The 25,686-nt window shown below is 40.8% G+C and overlaps 1 protein-coding gene across 1 annotated transcript in view; it reads right to left on the bottom strand.

Moving 5' to 3' along the window:
• Positions 1 to 25,686, bottom strand: part of GABRG3 (gamma-aminobutyric acid type A receptor subunit gamma3) — a 523,442-nt gene that overhangs the window by 478,941 nt on the left and 18,815 nt on the right. The window contains exon 2 of the mRNA XM_054974373.1: positions 23,260 to 23,470. Coding sequence (XP_054830348.1) covers positions 23,260 to 23,470 — 211 coding nt within the window. The remainder of the gene's footprint in view (positions 1 to 23,259; positions 23,471 to 25,686) is intronic.

The raw sequence follows: 25,686 nt of genomic DNA, 5'->3' as shown, positions 1-25,686 counted from the left end.
GAAATCATTAAAAATTTGGTGGTTTTACCATAGAGATTCTGGTGATTCTTAGAGAGGTGCAATATCACTTCTAGGGAAAACCTGCAAGTGACATCATGCCATATTACCAGCTGCTCCCATGTTGCCGCCTCCCCCTGTTTCCCTCTGGGAGATTTTATGGAGACAGAGCACAGCATATATGCATGTAAGCATTATGCCATGTTCACATACAGCAAGGTGACAGGGCATCATACTTTGTTGCAAGCAGAGCACACTGATTCCTGCTTTCCTTCCACATGCATGCATGTGGAATGTGCCATATGTGAAGATGGCACATATATATAGCTATTACATTATCTCTTTTAATCCCAAGTCTTCTAGTCTTGGGCTCTGTGCTTGTTTTGTATTTTGTTCGGGGTCAGAGGAAAGAATTGAAAATCCAAGTATGTTTAAAACATCATTAAAAATCCTAAAGCAACAACAACAACAACATCAGCCTGTGAGCTCACAATGTGCAAACATGGAACTTAATATTCCTACACTTCTTGTAATCTTGAAATGTTATCTTTTCCAGTTCATTGTTATTAGATGCTGCACTTGATTTTGCAGCGGGTTTGCCTTATTTATTTAAGCAATTTAGTATGCCACTTTTCTCCCTAATGGGGTCCAAATTAGACATGGGTATGAACCAAAAATTTTTAATGAATCAGCGGTTTGTGGTTCAGTGCCACAGATGAACCCGAACTAACAAACCAAAACGAATTTTTCCCACTACCGAACCGGTTCAAGGTTCATGGTTGGTGGGCATCAGAATGGCCCCCGTTGGACTTAGAGAGCCCATATTCCCAGGGAGTGTTTAGCAGGCTCTCCTCCAACCAGCATCCAAGTTTGGTCAAGATTGCAATAGGGCTCTTGGAGTTATACCCTCTCCAATCCGAGGCCCCCAGGAAACTCCCATTCAATACAATTAGAGCCACCAGTTGACGTTGGCCCAGTGTACAAGGGGTTGGCCGTCAGAACTGCATATCAGAGTTTGCAAAGATGAGATTAGAGTGCCCATGGCTACAGAACACCCCCTCCCCCTCCCTCCCCCCGGGTGTCTTCTCCCATGTAACTAATTGTAACCAATTTGCAGCTCCATGGTTGGAAGGAAGACCTGCCGATCAAGGTAAGCTGAGCTTTGATTTGGGTTTCCAGGGTGACAGAAGGAGTGCAGACAGAGTTCAGGCATCCCCCCAACTCCATTTCCAAGGGAATTGATTGATGGTGCCTGTTATGACCTGTACTTTCTTTGGGGTAGATTTTTCTTTTAATCTTCCCCTTACACCCTCTGGGTAGTTTGCTGCCACCAGGAATATATTATTCCAAAATATTTTATTCAAATGTCCCCTTTGGTAACGTGTTTCAGCGTCAGGCTCCATCGTGGTTCTATGTGGCCCTGAGGATATGAATGGGATATAGCAATGACAGCTACACTGGGATATAACAAAACAAAATACATTTTTATTTTTCAAGAAGCGTATTGGTTTCATAAAAGTAGTTCTTAGTTCTTAAAGTTACTTCCTATAAACTCATTCACACAGATCTCTTCTAAGGCTTCACACACAGTTAGCCTCCTTCACTAGACTCAATAGTTCTCTCACAAATACTTCAAATATAGGCAGCACACAGGTAGCCTCTCTTTCTCTGACTCTTATTCACAGAAATATTAAACCTGCTCAGGCAGCACACAGCTGGCCTCTCTTTCCCTGAGTGAGTGTCCTTTCACAAACATGCTCAGTTCAGATTCCACACAGGTTATATTTCTGTCATAAATACTTCAGTATACTCAGGCAGCACACAGCTAGCCTGCTTTCTTCTGACTGAAACCTTTCTCCCTGCCCTGTCAGTCTAAACTGCATTCACTCCACCCACACTCTCAGTCATCAACCAATCATATCACGCACTCATCCCTCTCTCACCCCCACTCTTCACCTAGCTCAAACCAAGCATTTAAAGACACATGCACCCATTTACTTGAAATCATTACAGTGTCTGACTGTCTGGTTTCACGAACCGCGGGCGAACGCAACAAACTGGGCTTCCAGCGAACGCTGGTTTGTTGGCCATGGACACTCACGAACCGCCAGTTCGCGAACAGATGATCAGGTGGTTCGTGGGGTTTTTTGGTTCATAATGCAGTTCGTGCCCATGTCTAGTCCAAATTTTGATTAAAAAAGAAAGGAAACAAAAAACACCCTCCCACATTCTGTGAACCAAGAGGCCTTTGGCTCTTGCTATGGGCACACTTGGGCTTTAAGAACCTGCAGCCAGGAAGGAGGCAGATGTTCAGCTAGATGTTAGGCAACTATCAAATATGTTCCCAAAACAAAATTTTGTTTTTGTTGTTGAAATCACTTCTTTTTAGTGGTTTTATCACCTGTCATATCTTCTAATGTTTCCTTTGTATCTTATCTTCCTCTTCCTGGTACTTCTATTCACATTCTTTGCAGTTTTCATCTTCCCTCTCCAACTTAGGCTTTTGATTCTGGTTTTTATTGCCTTTTGACTTGTATTGCTCCCTTTCTTTACTGTCTTTATTTCTATCCCCTGTAAGGATGCTGTTCAAGAGGTCTGGTCTCTAGATACTGCACTGTGAATTTTTTCTGCACTTTTGAAAATAAGTGCAGCTGTTGGGCAAACTTCAAATGGAGCCTTATATCATAGAATATGTACCAGATTTCATGACAATATCACAGTGTTCATCAGAGATAACAAAGTATGGCATGATTTCTAAACTTGATCCTTAAATGTAGAATAGGGTTTTGAACCTGTACACAAAGCATTCTGTTATCTTAGACTTCAAAAGCAATACTGAACTGCACCATGTTTTATATCTGTTAGGAAGCTTTCAAAATGAATATGATGATCAAACTATGATTCAAACCTGAAATATTAAATGACATACTAAAAATGTGTATAAAATTGCATTATGTTAGCTCAGTGTTCAGGAGGGTAGGCAGCATGGTATAACCTGATCTCATCAGATCTCTAGAGCGAAGTAGGGTTGGTACTTGGATGGGTGGCCACCAAGGAAGACTCTGCAGAGGAAAGTTAAGTGGATAGCCATGTTGGTCTGCAGTAGAACAGCAGGAACAGAGAGCTGAACTACACAAGATGAATTACACACGTAGAGCACGTGATTGCACTTACACATTTCCCCCATTACTTTTCTGTTCACTCACACACTCCAGTTACACAGCAATCAATCCTATGTACGGACTAGCACAGGTTTCCCCTGTTCCTCCACGTCAAGGGATAGTATCTCATGATGCATCTTCTCTTTGCACATGCTCAAATCTTCCTCAGCAATAAGAGCAAATTCAGTAAAATTCAGCCACTGTTTCCAATGAGAAATGTGATTCAGGGCTTTCCAAGGGCCTGGGGGGACATTTTTGGACTTAACTTTACCAAATTTGCTGAGAGCCTATCCCTAGCTGTCCTCTAACAACCCCCCGAGATTCATGAAGATTGGGCTTCAGGGGGACATTTTATGGCCCCCCCAAAGAAGGTACCCCCAACTACCTCCAATCTCCAATATTCCCTATGGGGAAAACTATGGGGGCTATCCGGGGGGGGGATGGCATTTTGTGACTTAGGAGGACACTTAAAAGTAGGTCTCCTGCAAATTTGGTAGATTTTGAGTCCCCCCTAGATAGCTCCCCTTGATAGCTCCCCTATTTTTCCCTTTAGGGAATACTGGCGATTGGAGGTGGCTGGGGGCACCTTTTTAGGGGGCCATATAATGCCCCCTGAGGTCCAATCTTCATGGAACTTGGGGGTATTTAGAGGAGAATAGGAGTATGTCCCCTGTAAATTTTTTAAGATTTCTTTTGCAAAATGCCACCCCCATCCTTCTGGAGAGCCTCCATCATTTTTCCCATAGGGAATAATGGAAATTGGAGGTGGCTGGAGCACCTTCTTTGGGAGGGAATGCCTCCCCAAAGTCCAATCTTCATGGAACTTGGGAGTCCATTAGAAGACAGTTAGTGGTAGATCCCCAGCAAATTTGGTAAATGGTTGTTGGGGGGTTTCCGGGCTGTATTGCCGTGGTCTTGGCATTGTAGTTCCTGACGTTTCGCCAGCAGCTGTGGCTGGCATCTTCAGAGGTGTAGCACCAAAAGACAGAGATCTCTCAGTGTCACTGAGACACTCTGAGAGATCTCTGTCTTTTGGTGCTACACCTCTGAAGATGCCAGCCACAGCTGCTGGCGAAACGTCAGGAACTACAATGCCAAGACCACGGCAATACAGCCCGGAAACCCCCCAACAACCATCGTTCTCCGGCCGTGAAAGCCTTCGACAAATTTGGTAAAATTTGGTCCAAAAATGCCTCACCCAGGCCCCTGGAAAGCCCGATATTGCATTTTGGTTTGGAATCAATGGTCGAATATTACTGAATGTTCTCTGTTCTGCCAAGGAAGATTTGAGCATGCACAAAGAGAAGGTGTATCATGGGAGACCATCCTTCGCTGCCCCCCCCCCCAAACCAGCCAAAATCGGCACTTTGCACTGGAGACTCACTGATTATGACCATGGACACTCATGGACACTCGCAAATGCAGCTACACAAAGTTACAGGACACATACATGGAGTGAAGCTACAGGACACATGTTCAACTTGAAGAAAAGTTGACGTGGGCATATTGGAGCACACATACTTCTAAACATTTGCACAAACTCACATAAGTTGTCTCATGTAATTTGGCTAAGAGCTGGAAAAGAGAGCTCTGACTCTGAAAAGCTTACACTCTGAAAATCTGGTTAGTCTCTAAGGTGCCACTGGACTCACATCCTGCTGTTCTGCAGAGGAAGGCACTAGCAAACCAACTCTGCTTCTCACTTGCCTTGAAATCTCCTTGCTAGGGTCGTCAATTGGAACTTGACCGCATATACACAAACACACCTCAATGTTCAAGAGAATGGCAAACTGGCTAATTAAACTAAAGGCACCATTTTATTCAGCAAATGAATCTTTCTATGCTTACTGAGGTCATTTCATTTCATTTCTCCATTTGGGGGGAGAGGTGCTCAACTGGCTTAATTCTTCATTTCCACTTAGTTATTTCTACCCAATTTCTGTTTCAATTTATCCTGAAGTTATAATAGTTTTGTCTCAAATTCCTCACCACTAGTTTGTTCTGTCCTAACCTTTTCATTCTGGTTTTAGGCTTGTTTGCAGTAATAAACTTTACTACCGTTTCTAATGATCTCTTAGCAAAAATCAAGACTTTATCATGTTCTTATCCTTTTCTCCTTCTCTGTCAATTTTTGATACAGTCAATCACCCAATCCTTCTCTCTTTAGTCTTGGTTTAGGGATTCTGTCCTAGATTGGATTATTGTTTTCTTTCTCTGCTAACCCTGGAGGGGTTTTGTCTGAAGGTGTCTCACAGGTCTTTGCCCTTGGGCCATTCTCTTCACCCTTCATGCTTGCTACATTATCAAGGAAAGAACACAGCATGACACAGTGGCCCCACGTTGAGCCAATGAAATGTTGTTTCCTTCAGAAAATAACAGCATCAGCATATAAATTGCTATACTTACAAGAAAAAAGCAGTATGTCAAATATACTTTTGGTCACGTATTTTGGTACAGCTATCAACTGCCATTCCATGCATGAAAAATTTAATAGACTGTGTTTTCCATGTATGAATTGATTGAACCACAAGTAGTTAGATATACTTGGAAATCAAGTGATAATTATAACACAAACTATTCTGTATCTGGATTAATTTTCACAAGTTTCCATATTTTGCCTAGAGATGGACAATATTCTGAAGTTAAGATTTCTAGTGCAGGAAGGGGACTTTTCATGAAGAGAAATGTATTCACAAAAAATCCCCATCCTCACAAGCCTACTATGTGAAAATGTACCATATGGGGGAAATGGTTGTTAAAAAATATTGAGTGTTCTGTGTAACTGAAGCTACTTCACAAGACTACATTTAATCTGAATCATGCTATAGGGTGATTGCAAAAATCATCATCCAATGAAAGAAAAAACCAACTGTGTAGAGTCACTTTTTATTCATGCTTATTGTAAGCATAATAGATACATACATACGTATGCGTGGTCAAGTCACAACCGACATACAGCGACCCCAGCAAGGGGCTTTCAAGGGAAGCGAGAAACAGAGGTGGTTTGCCATTACCTTCCTCTGCAGGTTTCCTCAGTGGTCAAGTGTAATAGATACAGATTTCATAAACCCTGTGTGATCCAGTATTAGGCGCAACTCTTTTATTCCTTCCTACCATATCCTACACTTACTTCTCCATTATTCATCTCACAGTAACCTAAAAGCTAGGCTAGATTGAGAGACAGTGAGCTGTCATGTGGTTTCCCTTGCTAAGCTCAGAAGCTGATCCCAGCACTCCCCAGTCTAAGTCTGATCACTAAAAAAGCGTATCGTTGGATATTTTCTCTCACAGAGCAAATAATGGTGCGGGGGGGAGAGGACCTAAACAGACAAGATACTGAAACATCCATGATCAGTTACTCCCAGCATTTCTAAAGCCAAAGAGCAGCTGTAAGAGGCCCCAGTTCAGAATGGGGTCATAGCTTGGGGGAATTAAAAGGTTGAACACTTCCATCCCTGCACAGTTTAGCAATGAAATTGAATTCCTGCACTGTTATTAATCATAGAAGGAGGGGAGAGGGAGAGACTAACATGGAGAAGATCCATGTCTTTTGTCTTTTAGAGGATTACATTATTTTATTTGTTCCTTTGTTGAATTTGAAATATTATAACTGCCTTATGATATATAATTAATTTTTAAACTGTAAAATCACACAGTGTCATCTAAAACATTACAACGTAAAATACAAAATATACAAGGATAGCAGAACAAACTAGAGAAAAGTCATTCATAAGTCTATACAGAGTTAAGAACAAGAAAGCTTCTAAAATACCTGTCCATCAAGAATTTTCCCAAAAATAAGCCATTGCCTTCTGAGTTGTCCATGCCAATGAAAATGGAACAGAAATACATACTTATATTCTTTGTATTCATTTTCCAGTGCTATGTCTTGAATTTCCAGGGCAGAGAGGTATGCATTTGATACATGTTAGATATGCATTGCCATTATGGAAGTATTATGTTGGTACAGGATGCAACTAACGTGTGCAAAACATATATAAAATACATCTCTACATGTGTACTACATGCACCTATACATAAACAAAAGCACAAAGATTTGAAGAGAATTATTAGATGGAAATGGTACAGAAAATTAAACAGAATAAGGCTGAAGAAGATAAGTCTAAACTTAATTAAAAGCTTTCTTAATAGAAAAAATTTGCCAATTCATGGAAGGGTAACAAAACGGGGAGTTTCCTACTACAGTTATTCTCTGAAATCATATTGTTGCTGTCCCATTATTAGCTGCATTTAGAATTAGAAAGGAGGATCCACATAAGTACAACATTAAAAATTCACCTTTTATATTTTCCTGTCCACATAGGAGGCAGTTGCAACCATAAATCTACTTCTTTTTTTGTTCACCGCCATTGGAAGTGATGAACATTGAACATTTTTCAAATTTGAACTAATTAATTTTATCATTTCAAGATACAATCTCTACAGTTCCTACTTGCTTTTTCACCTCAGAAAGTAAACAATGTGTGACAGATATAGCTAGAAATATGGGGGAACTATTGCTGGTTTTTGCCAAGAAGATCATAGAAGATGTTTTTACACCCAGAAACAAGGCTAGCCTGGATCCACAGCTAGACATGCCACAAAGGGAGTTTGGAGGCCCAGAATAACTATGGAGAGGAGCATGCAAAAAATAAAATGTTGCCAACAATAGCATGACATCACTTTCAGGAAAAATCTGCAAATAACGTCATACCTCTCTAGAACTCACTGAAAACTCTATGGTAAAATCATTGAGTTTTTGTCAATGAAGGACTGATGTCTTAGAAAGGACTGATGTCCCTTCCAGGGGAAACCTGGTCAGTCCTCTCTAGGAATAGGTAATTCCTAGAGAGGCCTGACATCATTTCCAGGTTTTTCCAGGAAATGATACCATGCCATTGCTGATAGCTGCTCCCTCATGTCCCTGCCGCAATCACTCTGGTCTTCTTCTGGTTGCTAGGCCAGTCCTGACAACCCTACTACTAGCCTATAGATTTTTTTTCCAGAATAATGATGTTCCTCCTAGATTTAAGGCAGAGATGCATTAACACCTTTTTTGTTACTTTTTGTTTCCAAATGTTTTTGTTGGAGCTTTTCTGATCCTCCCATTTTCACTGCTGGTGTTCCTGATTTGTTTGTTTCTTTCATGCCATTTTGCACTATTAATGGAACACCTAATGAGCTTAAAGGATATAAGTGCAATCTTTGCACTGTTGATGTACATTTTCCACTTTCTCATTTAGTTCTGAGTTAGGGATTGCAGGTGCCCGCCAGTGGTGGGCAATCTCCCAGTGATTTACCTAATTGCCAGCCAGTCACTGACTTACCTGTTTACAATGGACTTTTGATTGTTGGCCATTTCAGCTTTCTGATGTTGGACCTTTGTGTGAAGGGTGGATTCTTTGTACATCATCCTGATCAATTTTGACTAGAACTTTTTAACACGTATTACTTTGATTATGTATATATCATTATTCTAGTTTGTTGCTCATGTCACTTTACAGTATATCATGAGAATTATGATATAAATATCTTTATCTTTACTTTTGGAAGCTGTGGGTTGGATTTAATTATCCATTTGTATCAAGGATGTTTTTGAATCACAACTGGATTGTGTATTGTGGTCACACTGTTGATGACTATGTCGTTGCAGGGGATTCTTGTTTTTGTTTGTGTTACTGGCAACCAGCAAGAGGTTTTGAGCTGCCCAGCGATCACCTGCCACCAGCAGGCACCCCAGGAATACGAGCAGTGCGCACTCCTGGCAGACATGACAATGACACTTCCAGAAGTGATGACATTGTACCAACTGCAGGAGTGCTCCTACTCTTTGCGCAGGGCTGATTTTGACTCCCAAGGGGCTGATTCTCAAGGAATTGGCCCTTCGTGAAGCACGGGAGCACTCCCACTAGAAATAACATCACTTCCAGAAGTGATGTCATTGAGCCAGACACAGGAGAGTGCACTTTGTGCACACCAAAGGGAGATCGTCCCAGTGAGTACCAGGTCCCACACTCTCCCACCAGGTATAGAGACGTGGCAATACTGTTCTCAGTTAATATGAGTTCTCTTTAATTTTTATAATGATTTTTATAATTTTATATGATTCTCTTTAATTTTTTAATGATTACATCTGCTTTAAGAAACTTTCATTTTGGAAACACAAATGTTAACATTACAAAGAAGTACTGAATCCCCCAGATGGGAAGATAATACTCAGCAATAACACTCAGCATTTACCCTATCAAATGTTCAGTGCTTCATATACATGCAGTTAGATTCCAAGCACTGCCAACAGAATTACACAGGCAGAGCAGGACTTTCCTGCCTTCTTCTCCTACTGCTGTTGCCTGTGCCCCTCCCAAAGTCTGATCCTGATGACCAATGATATTCAACAACAGTAAGGGGGCAAAGTAGTGGTCTAGAGTGTGAAGGAGGTTTCTGTAACAGAAGCACCATTGTTCTGGAGAAATAGCACCTTTATATCCAACCCATTATCATGAAATTTTTGTAATAACCCAGTAAGGCAGGTAAGTATTATTATCCTTATAGGACAAGGAGAGAATGTCTGCCCTAAGGCCACAAGGAGTTCATGGCAGAGGTAACATTCAAGACCAGGGAGTTCATGGTTCATAACTGAGGCTCTCTGGCTCAAAATAGATGCTATGACTTTTAATAGGTCATGTCTGAGACCATGAAACCAACTCACATTCTCTACAGTCACACAGAAGGAAGGTGAACTTCCTTTTAAAGAGATACAGAAGCCCAATTCTGCTTGAAGTGAGACCATATTTGGGGAGAGGAGCAGATCCTGCCCCCCCCATGCTGCTTTCAAGAGCCAGATCAGTTCAGTGTGACATTATTTGCCCCATTTAGGATTAGACATGGGCACGAACAGAAAAAAAACCCGAACATGGTGTTCGTTGTTCATTGCCATCCACGAACAACGAACAATGAACATTGATGAACATGACCTGTTCATGAACATGTTCGTTGTTCGTGGGGGCCAGCAGGCACTCCTCCAGCCATCAAGATCCCTACCACACCACTCCCAGAAACCCTACCTGAGCAGACAGCAGGAAATGTACCAATAATAAATAATAGCTTGGCCCAGAGCCTGGCAGCAGCCCTGGAACTTGAAGAGGTAGATCCCTATCCCACAAAGGAATTTGTAAGCATGCCTTAAATAGCTGAATGTGCTCCAGTTGGATCAAGATTTTATATAATGATTAGTCATGACATCTTTACATATTATTTCTTAGAACCACAGATGTAACCATGTGGTTTCAGATCTCAAAAGGCTAGAAGTTCACATTGCCTCTATACAAAACATTCTTGTATTATTACCAAGATTCGGTTAGAAAGAATGTCAATTGCTTGCACAACACTAAAAATGTGTGGTTGTTGCCATCTTGTTTCACAAAAGGATGCATGTTATGGCTTCACCCTTTTAGGTCATGATATTACCTGATATAACATTACAACACTCCATTCTCTTTCAAAAAATCAGCCTATGATTCAGGGTTTTATGGAACATTGAATACTGGAAACTCCTTCATCTCAGGCTTTATAATTTTTAAATGCATAAAATTGTTTTAAGTTAGATGCTGTATTTTCAACTGGGAGAGGAATTCAAATCAGGGACATGGTGTGGGGAAGGGAGCTATAATCTGTACTGCAATTGGGGAAAGGGTCAAATCTTTTTCTTCTACTACAAAGACCCAATGGGATCTCCACTTAAAAAAAATAAACTTCCATGCACATTCTGTTAACTAGATCAAAAATTGTACATTTTTGTCCAGTAAGTCATAGGGTCCCCTTTGATCAATTTATAATAGACCATACTCAGGATTAGGATATTGTTTCCTCCCTTACTATTTGACTGGGCAATTGAATGCCTAATTCATGCTACGAGACAACTGAAGGCATTCACAGTATAAATGTCAACATGACAACAATGAATTTATTTTATATGATCTCTTTCTTGCATATTTAAACTTCTCAATCATCTCATTGATGCCATTAAATATCCATTTTGTGACTTATCCAGAGATAAATTTAACTAGAACACAACAGAGGTTCTTAGATTACGGCAAAGTTTCCTGGTCTAACCATCTGGTAATTGGCAGTAGAGGTGGGCATGAATCACAATATGAAGCAAAAAAATGCATGAACCACAGCAATTCATGGTTCATGAAAACGCAGTTCGCGGGACCACGTTTTCCACGAACTCCACAACTTTTTCTGCCCAGTTCGTGAGAGTCATCAGTGGTTTGTAAAGCCAGACAAGCTGGCACCACTAACCGTGTGTGAAACTGACAGCCCAGTTCTCCTGCTGCCCGAGTGGCAGGAGAACAGGGCTGTCAGTTTCACAAACCCCACACTGGGTTCAGCCAATGGGTTGAAGCTGGGGCAGGGTGAGTGAAGCTGACAGCTCCCATTCTCCTGCCGCCCTGAGCAGAAGGAGAACTGTCAGTTTGACAGACCCCATGCCAGGGTCTCCCCCTTTCTCCCCCTTTCCAGATGGCTGGAGGAAGGGGGGCAAGTTTAAAGGGAAGGAGTTTCCCCATGCTGCTTGCAAGTGGCGTGGGGAATCTCCTTCCCTTCAAACTCACCCCCTTTCCAGATGGTTGGAGGAAAGGGGATAAGTTTAAAGGGAAGAAGGTTCCTCGCACTGCTTGCGGCATGGTGAACCTCCTTCCCTTCAAACTTGCCCCCTTTCCAGCTGCCCTGGGCAGCAGAATGGGGGCTGTCAGTTTGACAGACCCAGCGCTGGCTTCAGCCCATGGGCTGAAGCCCGTGTGGGGTGAGTGAAGCTGTCAGCCCCTGCTGAAGCCAGCGCGGGGTCTGTCAAACTGACAGCTCCCTTTCTCCTTCCACCCTGGGTGGCAGAAGAGCGGTGGCTGACAGTTTCACTCACCCCGCACTGGCTTCAGCCCATGGGCTGAACCCAGTGTGGGGTGAGTGAAGCTGACAGACCCATTCTCCTGCCGATGGAGCTGTCAGCTTCACACACTCTGTACTGTCTTCAGCCCATTGGCTGAAGCTGGCTTGGGGTTGTGTGATAGTGACAGCCCCATTCTCCTGCTGCTGCGAGCAGCAGGAGAAGGGGGTTGTCTGTTTCAAAAGCCCATTTCAAAAGCTTGAAATTCCATGAACCACGAACCACAAACTGATTTGTGACCTTGGAAAACGTCGTGGAAGTTTGTGGTTTCCAGTTTGTGGAATGCGACGAACCACGTGATTTGGGGGTTTTTTTGGTTCATGCCCATGTCTAATAGGCAGTGCAAGTGGTTCTCAATTCATATCCGATATCTTGGTCTTTTAATTATAGAAATATTAGACAGACTTTAAGACTTCCAAAGCAATCTTAACCAGAGTTACACCCTTCTACATCCAAGGGATTTTAAAAAGAGGAACTCTGGTTAGGATTGCACTGCTACTCAAGGTTATTGCATTGCTACTGTTTTTGACGATTTGAAAAAATTCTTAGCAAAGTATTTGTAGGAACTTAAATGTTATTCCTGAACTTATTTATATCTTAAAGTGTCTGCCAATTTTTGAAGAACAGGAGAGTATAGAATGTACAATAAATTCCCTAAAGCCTTCCTGATAACTTCCTCTTTCAGCAGATGGAGGAACGCTATAGGATCATAAGCAATAGGAAAGGACTGCTTAAAGTGAAAGGACCAAGAACTTTGGGGGAAAGTAGCCACATGACACCAGAATTCTTGATCTTATGAAAATCTAAATATGAGCGTAGTCAAACAAGTTTGATGAACTTCAGAGAAACTGGTTTTAATAAACTTAGAAAAATGCTTTGTAAGGTTCCATGTTTAGATAATCTGTCTGTGAAAGAAGTCCAACATGATAGGACTTCCTGAAAAAGGAGTTATTAAAAGCACAATCACAAACAGTTGGCATTTGTAGAGCTCACAATGAAAATTTAGTTTTTGTAATATGATGCATGATATTTATATGACTGCTTTATAAAGATTAATTCTTTTTTCTTGCTGATAACTGCCTGGAAGAAGGATATCAGAAATGAGACATGAATGCTAGCACCCCCGTTGCAGTTACCTAGAATAATACCCTCTCTCTTGGATTGAATGAACATTTCCTTATGAATTTTGTAAATATGGCATAACATGATTATTTGACTACTTTGTAACTTGAGGTACTGTTACTTTACATATATAAGCACTGGTCACTTTCTTACCGTTATTTATTGTTATTTATTGTATATAAGCATCTAGCACTTTATTGCAGTATTCTACTTTACTATTGTGATCTTGTGACCTACATTGTTATTGTTTATTGATTGATTGTGTGTCATCCTGAGTTCTGCATTGTTATTTCGACCGTCATTGTGTATGTAAAATGAATACATGACATTGAAGATACTGATTAACTACATGAGACAATCTTTTATTGATATTTATTAGATAGCAATGGTTTCATTTAGTTAGTCACGGCGCATTGTGCTTTCTCTTCCCATGGCTTTTAATGGAACATAACTGCAGGTGTGTCTGGTGTTGTTCTTTGTGGGAGGGGCGGGGCTAGTCTGTTGCTTTTAAATTGTATTGTTTTTCATTATGATTTCTAAGCTGCCTTGAGGAATATATAAATTAATAATTAATGTACAATAAACAAACAATAGCAATGACCAAAATGGGAGATATCTAAAGAAGCCAATATGGTCACATAAAATTTTAAGTGAATTGAAAATTAAAACACACAGAAGAAATTGAAAGAGGGGCAGGTCACTAGGAACCTCGACATATGATATTAATTGATGCAGATAAACATGAACCAGCAATGAATTGCTACAGTGCTATTTTTATTGTGCTGGCATTAATACTGGCAAATTTTTAATGAACTTTTTTCATTGTTTTAGACTGTTTTACAATAGGTACTGTAAGCTTCCTTGAGTATCCTGTTGGACATAAAATCAGGATATAAATGTGGGTGGGAGTCATATCTTAATTTTTTATCTTTTTAATAATGAAGCTTTTTAATAGCAGACATTTCTTTCACATATCTGTTTAAATAACTAAAACCATACATACATGTATGACTTGTCACCACTTTAGGAAGTTATTGATCTGCTTAAAGGAAATGTGCAAATCATGGGTCCATCAGTTTTTTTTCTTACATCTATTTATCTCTCACACAGAACCTTTACTCCAGTCATTTTATAAGCTGAACTCACCCAGCCCTTGTGGCTGAAAATGATTCCTACGAAAGTTGGGATTATTCCTTTTTCAAAAGGGAAGTTGACCTGCTGTGGCTGCCCCACATAGTTATCTATACTTCAAAAGTACAGCCTTGTCCCAAGGAACTGGAGCAACTTCTCCCTTGGTTCCATGGAAAATTAATAAAAGGCAAGCTGTTTCCCCTTTATATTTTGGCCCTAGGTACTTCCACGACACTGTTAGCTATGCAAATAGTATTACATTGACACCTAGTGATGTAAACCAAACACTGCAACTAATCTTTAGATTGCAAACAAAGAATGGGATTCCAGGCACTAATAAAGGTAAATATGGTGGGGTGACTGCATCCAGTATAGGGATGATTCTTCACCATCACTTCTGTGTCACTGTGAACATTCCCATTTTGATTTCCCTTCTCTTTGATAGGAAGAAGCCACAGTCCTTCAGTCATGGAGAGATGCAAATATCTGGAAATTCCCTCACCTCACCGATTCTCCCTGTCCCTCTGATCTCTCAGGAACTTGTTACTGTTTTCCCTTTAATGACACTCAGCTGTTATCCACATTCCATTCCTTCTGGAACATATTTACTCAGGCCATTGTTTGAGGGCCTTTTCTCTTTATATTTTAAATAATTTACTTATACAGAAATGCTTCTAAGCAGAAATCTACTTCTTAACCCAACCAATCAACCATACAAAGCGAACCACTTTGGGGGAGTGTCCCTTTCATTTCCTTGATGTTGCTTGCAGGATAATTGCTGCTGCTGGAATTTAGATTGTGGCTGTGAGATTTTTGCATTTCCTTTTATTTTAACGGTTTATTACCCATTTTAATGTTTTTTTTTTGTTTTTATAAGTTTGAAATTCACCTTGAGTGCCATAACGTGGCAGAAGGAACAGAAATGTTTTGTGGAACAAACAAACATGTATCTATTATTTTAAATCAGACATTTTAGAAATATGCTGGTTTAAGTTAGATGCTAATTAAATCATGGAGTTTTAAACTGGAGGATGCTTCCCTATAAAGACAGTATAAGAGTTAGCCATGAGACCTTGGTACTGGACACTTGAGAGTCACTGGGTTTGACACCTGACAAAAATTCTCCATATTGCCTTTCTCAGTGGATTTTGCAGCTAACAAAAGTCCATTTTGCAAGGACTTTCAAGGATAAACACTTCACAAAAAAACTCAGCTGAGGTTCCTGTTTATTAGAGTTAGTCAAGGACCTCAATATAGCCTAAAATTTTATGGTCTTTTGTCTACTTAGAATATATGAGATGTCAAATGATTTGACTCTTTCATCTAAGGTAAGATTTATGAATGCATGCTGAGAGATAATGGGAATTATTTTGTCAACAGATAATCTTTCAGAGTTGGAAGAAAATGTGTGACCACAGCTAATCTTATGGAAACTCTCCCAATGATTAGGTTGTTCTCTGTAGAATCCTAATGTAATTTCACTGCCCGTTCAGGGTCTGTGTAGGAGAGATGATTTATTTCAAAGTTAGTGATCAGAGCACAGGGTGTACAGGATACAATGAAATATCATTTCTAAAATGTGCTGCAGATGTTGATGCTGGCTGTGAACCAAGTTATTGTTAGAATTTGAAGAATATCACTTAATCAGCTTCTGGCATGGAATATTAATAAAAAACCAATGTTAACTATTGTTTTACTTTGATTTGCACTAAACAAACAATGCAGCCCTAAACATAGTTACACCTTTCAAAAACCATTAAATGCAGTGGACTCGGAAGGGTGTAACTTTGCTGAAGATTGCACTGAAAGTAATTGTAAAATTTCCTAAATGGGACTGAATGACTATATAGAACTGAATGACTGAATGACTATATAGAACTGGAGCTAGGTCACACTATTAGCAGTCAACCCTGACCCTCTCGCTAATAAGGGAACTTGTGAATATAGCTATATCAGGAATCTGATAAGCCTCACCTATCTACCCATTGCAGGTCATCAAGTACCCTTCTTACCTTAAGTAACACCCAGGAGTGCCACAGGGTACATTCCACAGTATAATTGGGCTACCCTCGACCATAGTTGTGTGTGCATATTCTTGGATACGACAACCACCATCGGACACATGTCTGAGCCTCTTTTTTCCTGCCACAAAGCACTGGTTGCTCAAAGCTACTCTCTCATGGACATCCCCTACCTTCTAGACTGGTAAATAATACCCGACCCTGTATTCCTCTCCATTTTTCCTCCCTGTCATTCTAGTTAGCTCTGTGTGTATGTTGTGACTGATTCCTTGTGTGTTTGCTTTTGCTATCCCTTTAATAAAAAAAAATATATTTTTATTGAACAGCCAATTGTTCTTATTAAGAGTTCTCTAGGGAATGATCCTTGTATATACAGGTGTAGAAATCTCACTTAGTTAAGCCCTCTCGCTGCTTCTCCTTGTATGCTAATCCCCTTAACTCACAAGAAAACCATGTATATGGGTAACAACATAACTAACAGTGCAATCCTAAGCAGAGTTACACTCTTCTGAGTCCATTCAAGTCACTGCAAGTATGTGCACATAAAAATCCAGCTCCCAAAAGGGGAGCATTCAGTCATTTGGCATATATTATACTGCTACTTGATGATGATGATGATGATGATGAATAGCTTAGACAGCTAGTGATGTTACTTCTCATACATTACTGTTATATCACATCAGAATTATAGCATGCTTATTTCTAACTTAAGTGTACCTAAACTCAGCTTGATATGCACATATTTGCTATGCAGATTCAAAGCAAATTAGTCTTATTTACAAAGCACTTTATTATCAAACAACTAAAGCATTTTTTACAATTCCAGTAACCCCAGCGTTGGCTGAAGGCCGGGCTGATGTGGGTCCAAGGAGTGTTGAGGGTTGAAGGATCAGCCATGCACTGGTCCAGCCAGGGAATGTGGGCAGTGGGGAAGAGGGTGCCTTAGTGAGGTTCAACTGCCTGCATCCTCCACCACATTGTGAGCCTCCTCCCAAACCTCTGCCATGATGGTGGCAATGAGCAGACATCCTGGGTTCCTGTCTTTCATGGCTGCCTGCTTGCACCTTGCCCTGCTGCTGCTCCTGAGGGCTCTCACTTTTGGTCTCAGATGAGGGCAAGTGAGTGGTCAGGGTTACCTCACCCTGGAGTCTTCTTTTACAGTCCTTCTATCTCCTCCCCAGCCAGGGTTGTGAGCCCTCCTTTTACCCCCCCCCCCCATTCTAGGGCTCAACACCTGAGCAAGGGGCTACAGCACAGCTTCACCCCAGCCTCACCTTCCCTGCATGCCTCTCACCTGGCCTAGCTTCTCACTCCTGTTGCAGGCACCACATCCACTAGGGTCTGGACTTAGCTAAAGGCTCTAGCCTCCCTGCCCTTGTAAGCAGCAGCTGTCTCTGCTCCTGTACCGGTGGCTGCAGTCTTCTATTCCGCAGTGCAGGCTGATGATGCTGTGTATAGGCTCCAATGCTGCAGCCACATCCTCAGAGCAAGTGGAGGCAGCCAGCCAGTGTTAAGCTCTTCCTGCTGCTAGCCACTGCCTGCCCAGGCAGCTGCCCTCGTGCTGCTGCTCCTCAAGCTGCTGTCTGCATTGGCTGTAGTTTCTCTGCCCCCCTCCACCTGCTCTCTGGCTGCTCTCTGGCCTTGGAGAATTGCCCTAATGTTGGGCCTGCTGGCAGGGTCTGTAGCGGCTAGGTAAGTCTCCACGGGCCCTCTGAAGAGGCTGAGCTTTGCGAGAGGGTTGGCTGATGCCTTGCGGGTTCCATCTTTGTCTGGGACAGGCTGTGGTGACAGCCCTGGACTCATATGTATTTGATATTCCCAATATTCGGGTCCAAAAATACTAGTATCGTATTTGGATTCAGGTTTTATTTGAAATTCCAAATATATTCCACTCCATTATTGCATATGAGAAAATATTTCCAGGGGGCTGGAGGGCTATTTTTCAAGCAAACTATACCAAAATTGCAGAGAGCCTAGTTCTGCATGTCCACTAAATAACCCCCCAATATTTAAGTGAATTGGGCCAAAGAGTCCAATTGTACAGTCCCCTGAACAAGCTGCCCCAAAGCAGTCTGCATTTTTTCCCGATGAAGGAAAAATCCAAGACTTTCTTCAGGACACAGGAAGCCTTAGCCAAACACACAAAAGCAACCAATATCCAAAAGCCTCCCAGTGCAAAAAGAACCACTGTCAAACCACAGAATCCCAGCAGAACCAAAGTGAAGAAAGGGAAATGGTTGACGGGGAAGCTGCAAAGCGGAGGGGGGGGGGAGCTGCTGCAACCTTTATAATGAGATTCCCGAATATTTGCAAATATATCCAGATTATTCAGGAAGAGAAATACTGGTTTATCCAAATAAGCCAAATATCTCTGGCTATATCCAAATAATACTGAATAGATATTTTTCAGGTATATGTTCAGGTCAGGAATACTGAATTGCATACCCCTAGTTTGCTGTGATTTTACTAATGTGAACTACATTTCAGATTGATTGATTGATTGATTGATTGATTGATTGATTGATTGATTGATTGATTGATTGATTGATTGATTGATTGATTGATTCCCCGCCATCCCCACAGATGGGCTCAGGGCAGCTAACAACATTAAAAAAATACATTAAAAGTCAAAAAACCATAAAGTCAATAATATATTTTTAAAGTCATTAAAATATTCCAGGAGCAGGCTATTTAAACAAATATTTGGAGTCTGTATATGGGCTTAGCAGATGGCCAAGGGCAGCCCCAGAAAAAGTGGTGGTCTTAGATGGAAGAAGAAGGACACCTGCTGCTACTAAAACCGTGGAACATCTCCGTTTTACAGGCCCTGAACTGTAACAGGTCCTGCAGAGCCCAGATCTCCAGCGGGAGAGCATTCCATCAGGCCGGGGCCTGGGCAGAAAAAGCCCTGGTCCTGTATGAGGCCAGACGGATGTTGTTTGGGCCGGGGACCACCAGGAGTTGCATGTCTGCAGAGTGCAACACCATGCAAGGGACGTAATGGAATATATATTAAATAGTAGTATAGTATAGCTTCTGAGAACTGGACCTACAGATTCACACCCAGGGTGAAGGATTATTTCCAGCTGGGAGAGCGTTTTAAATTTGGAACATATTAATAATTCCTCCCTTTAATAATCTGCTATGAGATTAATTGGGTCAAAATTCATTTGAAAGTAAAAGCAAAGTGCTTCTAAAAATTTCCTTTGAGTGATTATACTATTACTATTTAACCTTTTTGTAAGTGCAGGCATTTACTTTTTATTTCAGATTAAAGTTATGAGGAATTTTATAGTAAAACAGTGGATTGCACCCATCTAGAGCACCACACCATGCCTTCATTCATGCCTTGGCGTGTCATCATGCATCCCCTTGTAAAAAATGGGAAGGCAATGGTGGTAGTATCAGAGGCATTTACATTCCCATTTACAAAACAAGTAATCACAATATTTCCAGCAAGGTCAAATAAGGGGTTAAATGAATCAAATTCTGAGCATGCACTGATAGCCACTGTCTTCCTGGGCAATCTCTAACCACTGATTAGGAACAGAGAAAGATATAAGCACCAATGAAATCCTCTTTACTCAGAAAATGTAAGTCCCACCATTCTGTGATAAAGGTGCTTAAACCCCTTCATGGACTGGGACCTGCATACCTGCGGGACCGCCTCTTTTCTTCACACATAACCAAACTACTCATATCTGTAGACAAAATGTTTTCAAATATTATATTATAACAAACAACCTTCTACTTTGTGAGTGCGCTTTCTCAAACACATGTTTGTATTTTGATATTATTCTGTTTTAAGCAGCTTAAAGAAAAAGCTGTTCACAAATGAATAAACCAAAGCACATGTCTCTCATTATGGACATCCACATATGAAAACAGGCTGTACATATATCACTTTCTGGATTGGAAACTATGTCCAAAACTTAGATGTGCAATAAGAGTAAAGAAACAGTCGGTCTTCACTGAACTGTTTTTCATCCTCATCCACAATCTCACACAAACCACATAGCAAGAGCATGTTTACTAGGGTTGGATCAAGGTCAAGATAATTAATTAATAATGTTACATTAAGCAGAATTACACCTTTCTAAGCCCATATCAATGGACTTAAAAGATGCCCTTTTGCTTAGGATGGCACTGCAAGTATCTTGACAGAAATCTCCTTTGAAATCTTCCCCTAATCTCTCTAGACAAGAAATACTTTGGATCCAATACTCATTAATCCAACCATAAAATATTTCCATTATTGCAAATGAACACTATAAACACATTTTTAAATTGGGCATCTTTAACCCATCCTCAACCTACCCTATTCATAGAATTAACAAAAATGCCATTTAGTCTAATTCCCCACTAAGGAAGCATCTTATTAATCCACATACCACCACCACCAGATCAAAATGTGCCAAAAGGATAGAACAGATACACAGCTAAAAGTACCAGAAAACAAATAGGTTACCTAATGACCAAAAATGCTACCTTGATTATGCCACATGACAACCTGGGGGGAGGGATTCTGAGAGCTTAATTTCAAAATTTCCTGAAAATACTCTCTTCCACAAAAAAACATGGAGTAAAGTTCTATTTAAGTTCTACTTAACATTCAAAATAACTTTATTACAAGACTCAATTTTTTCAAACCATTATGATGACTGTCACCAAAGTGCCTGGGTAGCTAAGTATACATAAGATGAGCTATGCAAAGAAAATTGCCATCTTGTAAAGAAGGGAGACAGAGGAGGAGCAATTTGAGGAGGCCAGGATGTTATCTCTCTAATGAGCCAAGCTTTATGCTGAACAGCAATAATGGCCCAGAATAACCCAATCTCATCAGAGCTAGGAACCTAAGCAAGGTCCGTACATGAATGGGAAACTACCACGACAGACTGGGATTGCTCTGCAGGGGGGAGCAATGGCAACCACCTCTGATCATCTCGTGCCTTGAAGGAAATAAGAAGGTTCCTTACTTGGTGGCCCTGAGAAGGGTAGAAAGGTGGGGTATAAATTTTGTAAATAAAATAAGAATCCATTACATTTAGCATTCTTTCTTCAACACTGGCTGGACAAGACTCTTCAGAAAGCTCACAAGCAATTTCATTTTCAGAAATTTTACTTTTTTTGTTTCATTTCTTCCTGTATTCATGGCTACTTGAATTCATTGCTACTTCCTGCTACTTCAACCTGTCCCATCCAGGGCTCGGGCTGCCCATTCACAGCAACAGCCACTCACACCCATTCCATCTAGAGTTCAGGCAGCCAGCTTGGTAGAAGCTGCTTGTTCCTGCTCTAGCAGCCTGCTTCTGTGACAGCTCCCACCCACTTCACATGGGTGGAGGGACATCCCTTGCTTAGCCCTGGCAAGGGAGGGCCAATGGGGGGACCTGGTGGAGGTGGCAGTTATTCTGGGGCGCCATCTTGGGCTTTTACTCGTAAAATCGTAAAAAAGAAAAAAGCATACTCAATCTAAATAGTCATTACAGAGCACCAGAGGGCAGGATATCCCATGCAAACAGGGGCCACTGATCACACGCAATCAAGAAAGCACTGATGACTGGTGGAAATAGAGTAAAAAGAAAGAGCTATTTGAAAAAAAATCTCTTATATTGAAAGACCTGTTCAGCTGCGATGACTGGAAAGATCTCATGTCATTTTCATTATTTCTTTTGAAACAGACAACCAGGTTCCAAAATAAAGAATAGACATCAATAGTAATGAATGGTGTTAGATTTCTTATTAATTATTACAATAATGACTATAACCAGTAAGATTTTTCATTTTGGTTTGGATATATTGATAAATGAATAAATCTTGGACAATCAAGGCAAAATACTAGGGATCCATTCCCCTGGTGGAGGTGGGGGATCCCCTGCTTTCACCCTTCAGCCCCAGCCACCATTCACCTGCCCAGCGAGGGAGAAAGGAGTGGGAACTGGCCCCTAGGCGTGCTCCTGGGGGCAGGATGCCGATGCGCTGATACCCCAAGAGCACATGCACACTTTGCTGTGGGCTGATTTGTGCTCCAAATAGGCCAAATAGGGCCGGTTTGAGGCCTAAATCTGCCTATTGAAAGTGCATGCGTACTCCTGCACCCACATGATAATCTCACCTGGAAGTGACATCACCGGAAGTGACATCATTGGGAGGGCATGCATGCTTTGTGCACAAGAGTGAGGAAACACCAAAAAGTAAGCACCAGGTCCCAAGCCTGCTGATGGAATGGTAAGGGTACCTGGCAACCCTACACAATACAGACAGCTATGACCTATTGCATGTTCTCATCATTCTGTGATCAAAGATACATGATCTCTAAGTGTGTAAAATTCCATTCTTAGCCATTCTATAGATGTATAGCTTTTTATTATGTTTATTGGATTGGATACCTCCTTGGTTTCTTCAGGAGCAAGTAAGGGCATGATTTTTGCCAATGCCTCACTCCTGCCACAGCCCACATGCCTGCTGAAATACTGCTCCTGGGAAAACAGGACACCCCAGCCTCCAGAAATAGTGTAGGGAAGGAATCGGAAATCTCCTGCTGAAGGGGGAATAGGTGAAAATTCCCCCTCTCCTTGTGCCTACAGAAATCTTGGTGGAATCCAAGCCATTGCTTGATTTCTGGTCTACAGAAATCAAGCAATGGCTTGGATTGGTCTACAGCAGCAAAATAAAACAGAACTGGACTCCTGTTTTATTTGTAATGTTTCCTTCATAGGGCATAATATGGATTTTAGTCAACCTAAACCAAAACCTAACATCAGATATCAGCTTCCAATCTTGCATATTAGTTACTAAAAGAAACTTAAGCAGAACCTTCCATAATAAGAAACATAAGCATGTTTTGTCTCCATTGTAGAAAATGAAAAAGAAGGAAACTCACTTCCAATGTCTGGACGTAGCTTTTTATCATATTCACTCAGCAATTGGTTTAACAACTGCGTCACATCAGTGTCGTGTGCTTTTGGAGACATCACCCATTTTTGGTTTGTTGTGACATCTTCAAAGTCATCCTCTTCAATCTTTCTTGAACTGCAATTAAAAAAAAAATCATATGCCAGTGATACATAAATAAAACCAGAGTACACTTTCCTCTGAAATTCAGTAGGCACATCAAGAAACTTCTTTCCTTTCCCCATTAAAAAAAATATTTTCTTAAAAGACTATGCTTACTGTCACATATGAAAGTCTAAGTAGGGCACTCTAATGGAAAATAATTGCATAGTCTCACATCATTACTTCTCACTAGATCATGAATTTGGGGGGATAAATTCTACTTTTATTCTGTAACAATGCAATGCCTGATTTTATGTACTTTCTAACTTGAAGTAGCAGTTCATGGCAGAATAACACACAGCCAAACTCCAAATGTGGCTTCTCTGACACAGGCTGATTCATCTCTTGCTCAGTGGGAACATTAAAAATTCAGATATTTTAATACTTTCTGATCATTGCAGCCCATTAAAAATTATTATATTCTCAGTACTTCAGACTCTCTATATTAATACAATACAAGAGTAAGAATTAAGAATCTGCAAACTAATACAATATCAAACAGAAGCCCAATGGCAATTTAAAGATTAACAAAATTTATTCCAGAGTAAGCTTTTGTGAGTCAGAGTGCATTTCATTTGATGCAGTGAATTCTGACTCAAAAACCTTATGCTAGAATACATTTGGTTAGTCTTTAAGATCTTCCTCTTGGATACACACTTTAATGCGGTGAGGGAGTTTTGAGTGTGTCAGTGAAGCTGAGAGCAACACTGTCTGGAGCACAGGCTTGGCCAAGAGTCTAAACTCCTGGAAGAGTCACTCAAGATGGAATGGCCAAAGCTGAGACATCAGACTAAGATGCATCCACCCCCTTCAGGAATCAATGATCACATTAGCAGAAGAAAATTGAATGTTCCAATGGTGATGGGAGTGGAGGAATTCTTGAAGGTTAGCTACTGGGCAGCAGCAGTAGCGGAAGGTGGCACTGGTGGAGGATCTTTCACAGACAACGGCAGTATCACTTCAACTAATCCTGGTTAGTACTGCACAATAGGAAAAGGCAATGGTAAACCACTTCTGCTAATCTCTTATCTTGAAAAACCTATGATGAGACAATCCAAAATGAAAAAAACATATAGTGCTAGAAGACAGGACTCCCAGGTTGGATGGCACTCAATTGACTACTAGGGAAGAGCTGAAGACAAGTACAAATAGCGCAATTCATAATGATGGGACTGGATTAAAGCTGAAAGGATGTCCAGTTGATGATGTGAATAGATGCAAAAGGAACATCCAAAGCTGTGTGACACACATAATAGGAACATGGAACATGAGAGGAATGAAGCCACGTAAGCTAGAACTCATAAAACAAGAAATGGAATATTTAAACATTGCAGTCCTGGATGTGAGTTAACTAATGTGAACCGACTCAGGACGTTATCAGTCAGAAAACCGCACAGTGGTTTACTGCAGAAATGAACTCAAAAGAAATGGTGTTGCTCTAATAGTGAGGCAAGACATAGCACAAACAGTCAAGAACTACAATGCAAAGTCTGACCGAGTAATATCAATCAGACTTCAGGGAAAGCCTGTTAACATAACCATCATTCAAGTTTATGCTCCAACTACAGATTGAGGAAGAAGAAATCACAATCTTTTATAAAAGATTTAAAGAAGAAATTGATTGTACACCTAAACAAGATATGCTTATAATCATAGGTGACTGGAATACAAAAGTAGTAGATAAAGCAGAATCAAACATAGTTGGAAAATTTGGACTAGGATCACAAAAAGAAGCAGGAGAGCAACTTATAGAATTTTGTGAAGCCAACAGCCTGTTCATTGTTAATACATGCTTCAGGCAGCCAAAAATATGATTGTACACGTGGAAATCACCAGGTGACCAATTAGGAACCAAATAGAATTGGAAGCAGAAGATGGAGAAGCTCTATTATCTCTGCTAAAACAAGACTAGGAGCTGATTGCAATACAGCTCATGAGTTGCTGATATTGAAAATTATAATAAAGCTGAAGAGAAAGAATCATACTGCCAAAATACAATCTAAATAATATTCCTGAAGAATTTAAAGATCAGGTAAGGAAGAGATTAGCAATACTAAGTTTAATTGATCTTGAGCCAGAAGAACTATGGGCTGAAACCAGATATTATCAAGAAAGAATGTGCAAAGACTATTCCTGTAGCCAAAAGAAAGGAGAAGCCTAAATGAATGACAGTGCAAACTCTTAAAATTGCTAAAGACAGATGAGAATACAAGAGAGAAGCTTCTCCAGGAAGCAACAGCAGCAAACAAACAGG

This window comes from Eublepharis macularius, chromosome 3, assembly GCF_028583425.1.
Source record: "Eublepharis macularius isolate TG4126 chromosome 3, MPM_Emac_v1.0, whole genome shotgun sequence".
Lineage (NCBI taxonomy): Eukaryota > Metazoa > Chordata > Lepidosauria > Squamata > Eublepharidae > Eublepharis > Eublepharis macularius.
The sequence above is the reverse complement of the archived record's forward strand: the minus strand, read 5'-3'. Positions and strand labels throughout refer to the sequence as shown.